A 6,572-nucleotide genomic window follows, 5' to 3' on the forward strand; every position below is an offset into this window, starting at 1 on the left:
CCGAAGTAGCCAATCAACATCTTCGAGACGCGGTCATCGCACACGATCCATCGCGCATAATATCGCGAGATTGGCATCTCGCTTCTTTACTGTCAGTGAGTTGTCAGTGACTTTTTCCTCGCGCATGCGCGGCATAATGGTAACGAGATCCAGGGATGATGCAATGAATAAACGCGAAAGATGTTAGTATTTTTACGATATTGATGTATTTAATTCAAAGGGGACATATTACAAGTCTGAAGAAAAGTTTGTAATTATCTAACATATATTTCTTTTATTGATTTCGAGCATTTTCAAATTGTTTTTAGGAATAGAGGCTCTAAGAGCGCCCTTTTTCTTACGAATTGGACACTTGAATGAGACCACGTTCAATGCGCGTGTGTAAAGCGAGTATCTCCGACAACGAGAACTGCATCCCGTGCATCTACCTCATGCGTTATGTTCCCAGAGAGTAGGCATACGTTGCTCCCGCGATGGGTTCCCGGAGCAGTTCCGCCCCTGTTGCAGTTACGCGAGTTTCAGTAATCTCTTTGTGACGGAGCGAGCGTACGTTTCCACGTTAAATGTCATGACGCGACGACGACGACGCATCGATAGCCTCATCGCGTCCCCGAAGTGACGTTTCTGTTTTTTTCTTTCGCGATATCTGCAATTCTGCCGCGCAATATCGCGAAGTGAGAGTATCCGATGAACGCCAAGGGCCCTCGATTGTGAAAGCAGATCGAGGCAGTGATCCTCACTGCATCGCTTAAATGGTAAGTAATACCTTTCGTTTCCCTCCTCCGCGTCGTGTCTGGTATCGATGATGAATGGACGCGATAACCAAAATGCCGTGTGTAAAAAATACGAGGGTCAGCGTAGCCTAAATTTCGTGTGTATTGTTGCGATTGCGCTAGTCACGAATGTCCGGGAGAAATCTGGAAAAATTTCTAATTGATCGTAATAGAGCTCGAATATGCCTCACTTAAATATTACATTGCATCGTGAACTCTTTTTATTCAGACTTTACGTACTTTTATGCAAATTCGAATAAACTATATACATCATTCGATACATGTACGGATTCTCTGAAGGTCTAATAACACTTGTAAGGAATGCCAGAAAAAAATAACGAAAGTATATTTTGTTTATATCGAAAGATATGTTTCTTCCTTTTGTAATTTTTTATTTGCTATGAATAAATTCATGATATAAAGATGTATAGATATAAACAACAGCATCAATATTCTTTCTTATTTAATAAATAATTTTTTTTTAATTGTTAAATTGTATTTTCTTAATTGATATGTCTTTCTGTTTATTTAATATGTATATTTGAAAATTATAAATTGACCTTAAAAATGTAAAATCGTAAAAGTTTTATGAAACTTTAAATAACTTATAGTATTAAAATAAAATATTTTTGTTAATTCTTTTGCAATTAAAAAATGCAATCATTAGAAAATGTATGTTTACATACAATATAAGTGTGACATTTATTCTTTTTAAATCAAAGTTTTGTGATATTAGATTTTATAAGATTATCAATAATCTTATAATAAATTATTATATTATAATATTATAATATTGTTATTAATTATTATTAATCGTATTTTAAATTTTAAAATACATTTCAGTAAGAATTTTAATAAGACTGATAGATATCAGAATATAATTATTTCATACACATGAGAAATATGAATTATTCAATATGAATAGATTATGCAATTGAATAATAGTTAATACATTAAGTCTTATATAATTATATAATTATATGATTAATGATATGATTTTATAATTATATGATTAATGATGACTAATGATATAATCTTCTATCCTCAATTACAGAGGATGCTGCAAACTTAAGAATATTAAGATTTTCTTCCCTTAAATTATATTGATCTTGACATATTTCCTAAATATCATTTATCCTAGGCTTTGCGTATTATGTCAGCGATAGTGCCGAATACACATAATATAATAGATCATGCAGCTGAAAAAGAAAAGTTATTGGAGAATTTGCTAGCATCCGCTAAAGAATGTCACGTCAGGTTTGGTGGACGTGCAGAATTAGCTACAGAATCAGAGGCATGTGTAGCAAAACTTTGCCATATATTTGAATTGATCTTTGATCATGGATTAAAGACAAATTACATAGAAAAAATCAACTCAGCATTCAGGTAACATTTACATTATTTTGTAATTATCATATTTATATTTATCTTTATTTATCTTTGTTTCATTTGATTTCCTGCATGAGTATATACAAGGTCATAAAACAGACCACTTTATTCCTGATATGACTCATGAATATGATGATAAAAATATAGAGATAAATTTTTTATATTGATAAATTTCTAATATGAGTAAAACTGGACAACAGTTGTATTTATTATATTGCAGTGTAATGATTTTAATGCAATATTAAAGAATATTTCCTCTCATATTTGTTTTATAGACATGTATCCGACTTGGTTTCTGGTGGTAATGTGAAACCTGGCAATGTAACAGATGTAACATTCTGGCCATGTATAAAAGATCAACTCACTTGGCATGAACAGGAACGTTTTGATATATTGAGAAAGGTGCATACAGATTACGGTCGAGGCAGAGCATGGCTGAGGGCTGTTTTGAATGAAAGATCTCTGGAACGACACTTACTTGCTATCATAAATCCTGATACATTGTCTCCTTTCTATGAAGAATGGGCCTTTTTACTTGATCAAGAGAAGAGTTCTGTATTGCCTAATGTAGCTGCAGGTACTTTTTGTTCTTAAACAGTGAGTTTTTTAAATTTATATCAAGATCATAAATTAATTTAATTATTTATAGGTCTTGGAACAATTTTATTTGCAATAAGAGTAGATAATGAAGAACTTGATCATTTGAAAGGAAAAGATATGGATAGAAACAAAGGTGCACAATCAGAGCCAGTTATTTCTACATTAATTCCAGGTGAGTATTAAATCTATTAAATTAATGCAAAAGATTTGTCATATTTATCAAAAAGTTTTATAGAACATCACAAGTGTATATAATTAAATATTTTCATTTTTTTATTAATCTAATAAAACTAGATGCACTATTTTATATTTATTTTATCTAAAAGGAAATTTTATTTTTTTTATTTTAAAAATTAAATTTTATTTAAAACAGAACTCAAACGACAAATAAAATTTTTGCATCAAATTAATAAATAATTTTCTATTTGAAACATTAATACATTAATCTATTAAACAGATCCTCTTGTATCTGAACAAGAGAAGCGGAAAAAGAAAGTACCAACACGTATAATTTCTTTCGATGATGAAAATGAGGAAGAGGAGCATACGGAGGAAATTAAAACTTCTATAAGTGCACCACCAACATGCCGTAATTCGCCTACAGCAATATCGACTAAAGATTCTACTTCGCCTTGTTTATCAGATTCTCAACCTCAAGTTGATTCCAACAATAGTACAGTTAATACAAAACTTTTGGAATGGGAACAACAGTAGGCATCTCTTATAACATTACATTATAGACACACATACATACATAATGGGCGTTTTCCAGCTAGCGATACAAAGGACTCAGTGTAATACAGTGAATTTTATCCTTGTTTACATTCGGCAACCAACAAAGATGAAGTGATTCATTGTGTTACACTATGTCCTTTGTGTCGCTAGTTGGGAAACACCTAATTATTCATATATATATAAACTTCTTTAATGTTAGCAGTGAATCTTTTGAAGAAGAAAAAATATTAACTCCTATAATGGATGCTGGAAATATGGGCGGCCTTGTACCTGTATCATCATTTGATCAAACATTGGATGATATGATAGCTACTATGCCAAATTATTTAAATGTAAGTTCATATTTTGGTTAGTCTTAGAATAAAAAGATAATATATTATGTAAATATAGTATGTATTTAAAAATTCAAATCAGATTTATATATTGATGTTTATAACATTTATTAAATGTTTTAGATTAATACTTAATTAATTCATAGACAAGAAATAGATTTGATCCATTTTGATTTCTTTGTAAGGGACAAAATTTAAAAACAAGATATACAAGATTATAATTTTCTTTTGAAAATCTTATTTTCATTCAGGATTCATCAGAAATGACAGAGCCTGCAGTAGAGGCAACAGAACCATTAGTTGGTTTAGATTTACATATAGATCCAGAGAATCTAGATGTAAATACATTACGTGTAAGGCTTTTAGCTATGACAGAAGTGCTAGAACAAGCTAGGGAAGATGCTATAACAAGTAGATTACAATTGGCTCGCTTCCAAAGGCAACATCAAAATTATTTAGAAAGGCATGAATTGCAATTGCAAACATTAAATAGGTAATTATAATTGATGATTTTATAACAATTATTTTGTAGATATGTAGGTTGACAAAGATTGACACAAATATAACTTAATTGTCTTAATTATCTCCATTTAATTGCAAGAAAACATAATTTTCAAAATTTTCAAAAAATTTAAATTAATTTACAAAATATAATGTGGATCACACTAAGCATTATGTGTTATTATTGTTATATATATTTATTCATAATATATAAATTTATAATAATTCGTAACCGATTTATAACTCACATTTTTAATTAAACAGAGAAAACGAACTCTTACGACAACAATTGCGTAAATATGTTACTGCCGTTCAAATGTTAAGAAGAGATTCCAATTCCACGACAATATCAGAGGAAGATTCGTCGTTGGATTATCATAATGAGGCACGACAGTACGAGGAAAAGTTAATACAAGTTGCAGATATGCATGCCGAGTTAATGGAATTTAATGCTAGACTGACAATGCAATTGACAAACAAGTATGTAATCATATTGCGAAATTATGCAAGCTTCGTGATGATGGTTCTTCTAATTGAGTTTAAATCTTATGCAGGGATAGATTAGTGAAGATGTTGCAAACAGAATTGGAGTGTCTCCGGGGACCGTTAAATGAAGACGATTTACCTGCGGAACCACCGTGTCTTATTCATATATGGATTCCATCCGCGTTTCTCACAGGACAACCATCCGACATACATCATGTTTATCAAGTAGGAGAAGCGCAAAGAGTTTTACTAAAATTTTTTTATCAAAAGAATTTTTCTCTAATTTATGTAATTTATCTTTTATATAGATTTATGTACGCATAAGAGACATAGAGTGGAATATTTATAGACGATATGCTCAATTTTATGCGCTTTATAGAGAACTAAAGAAACATGACGCTATTGTTACAACTTTTGAATTTCCGCCAAAAAAAACAATAGGAAATAAGGTAAACTATATATATACATATATGAAGTAAAATATTAGATACAGATTTATAATCGTATAAGCAATTAGCAATAGATGCAGCGAGAATAATTGTTTTTAGGATGCAAAATTCGTGGAAGAGCGGCGGCAAAGACTGCAACAATGGTTACGACGCGTCGTCGGACGAATAGCGCAATGCTCTCCCGCATTTGCGTGTAGACCGAGCAGACAGACGCTCGTGTCTTTGATGCCTTTTTTTGGGTAATCCATTTAGTTTATAAAAATCGCGCTTTAAACAAATCAATATTGTCTAGCAATGTGAATTATTACTAGACAATATCGATATGAAAAATTCATAATTTATATCCATATCGTAAATTTAGCGCTAAACATAATTATTTGTAGCTTATTTTTGTTTATTTAATGAATAATGTACATTAAAAGTTACGTTTAGCGCTAAATATGTATAAATATAAAGACAGATCATTGACTTAGGTTCTATTGCAAAAAAAATATAAGGATTTTCTAATGTATTCTTATATTTTTGCCAAGATATCATTTTTTTATTTTCAGTGATAGTCCTAATGCTGAGGAATCGAGGAAGAATAATTCTGCAAGAAATACTTTTTCTTCCTCCCCTCAATATATGGGTTTATAATTATGACAATTTTTATAGACAATTTGTACATACATGGAAAAAGAAAAATTTTAATTTAATTATATGAGACGAATATCTTGTTATATACAATATAATGACGTTAATTAAGAAGATGAACATATGATTACAAATAGTTATGTAAATATGAACATATATCTATACACATGCAACTTATCAGCATGTGTATAAAATTACGCATAAAATTATATGTAGCAAAGACAATTAAAAACTGGTCTTTTCTATGAAATTAATATTTTATATTTTTTAACGTTTTACTACCGTAAAAGAACTGACTGTCCCATTCTAAAATCCTAATTTTAGTTTAATTTATTTACAATGAAATTTTTTAAATTATTAATTGCTCTTTAGGTATTTAATGTGATATATTAGCATTATTTAATCAGATCTGTAAAATATAATGTAATTAGATCTAATTAGATGCTGTGCAAATTAATAATAATAATAATAATAAAATATTAGTAATATATTTTATTAAATATAAATTTAAAAATTTTTTTAAATTTAATATTTTCAAAATATTTTTAAAGTGAATAAACAAAAATATACATGTATGTACTAGTTGGCTACAAACAACAAAAATTCATACAAAGATATACCTGATAATTTAATAAGTGAACGAAATAAACTAATGCAAGAATAGTATGGATGAT

General features: G+C 29.7%; 1 protein-coding gene across 2 annotated transcripts; it reads left to right on the forward strand.

The window, feature by feature from the left end:
* The first annotated feature begins 334 nt into the window (after positions 1-334).
* LOC105250895 (sorting nexin-29) lies at positions 335-6,148 on the forward strand. Of its 2 annotated transcripts, none has more exons than XM_011257247.3 (12): positions 335-755; positions 1,915-2,159; positions 2,438-2,739; positions 2,812-2,934; positions 3,220-3,472; positions 3,697-3,829; positions 4,081-4,322; positions 4,595-4,810; positions 4,885-5,041; positions 5,125-5,265; positions 5,365-5,504; positions 5,817-6,148. In XM_011257247.3, the coding sequence occupies exons 1-12, from the start codon at positions 753-755 to the stop codon at positions 5,899-5,901; spliced, it is 2,040 nt and encodes a 679-aa protein (XP_011255549.2). In that variant the 5' UTR covers positions 335-752; the 3' UTR covers positions 5,902-6,148. The 2 variants fall into 2 exon arrangements, with proteins under 2 accessions (XP_011255549.2, XP_011255550.2); XM_011257248.3 differs by having other exon boundaries at positions 3,700-3,829.
* The last annotated feature ends 424 nt before the right edge of the window (positions 6,149-6,572 follow it).

This window comes from Camponotus floridanus, unplaced genomic scaffold (assembly GCF_003227725.1).
Source record: "Camponotus floridanus strain SB8 unplaced genomic scaffold, Cflo_v7.5 scaffold22, whole genome shotgun sequence".
In the NCBI taxonomy this organism is placed as follows: Eukaryota; Metazoa; Arthropoda; class Insecta; order Hymenoptera; family Formicidae; genus Camponotus; species Camponotus floridanus.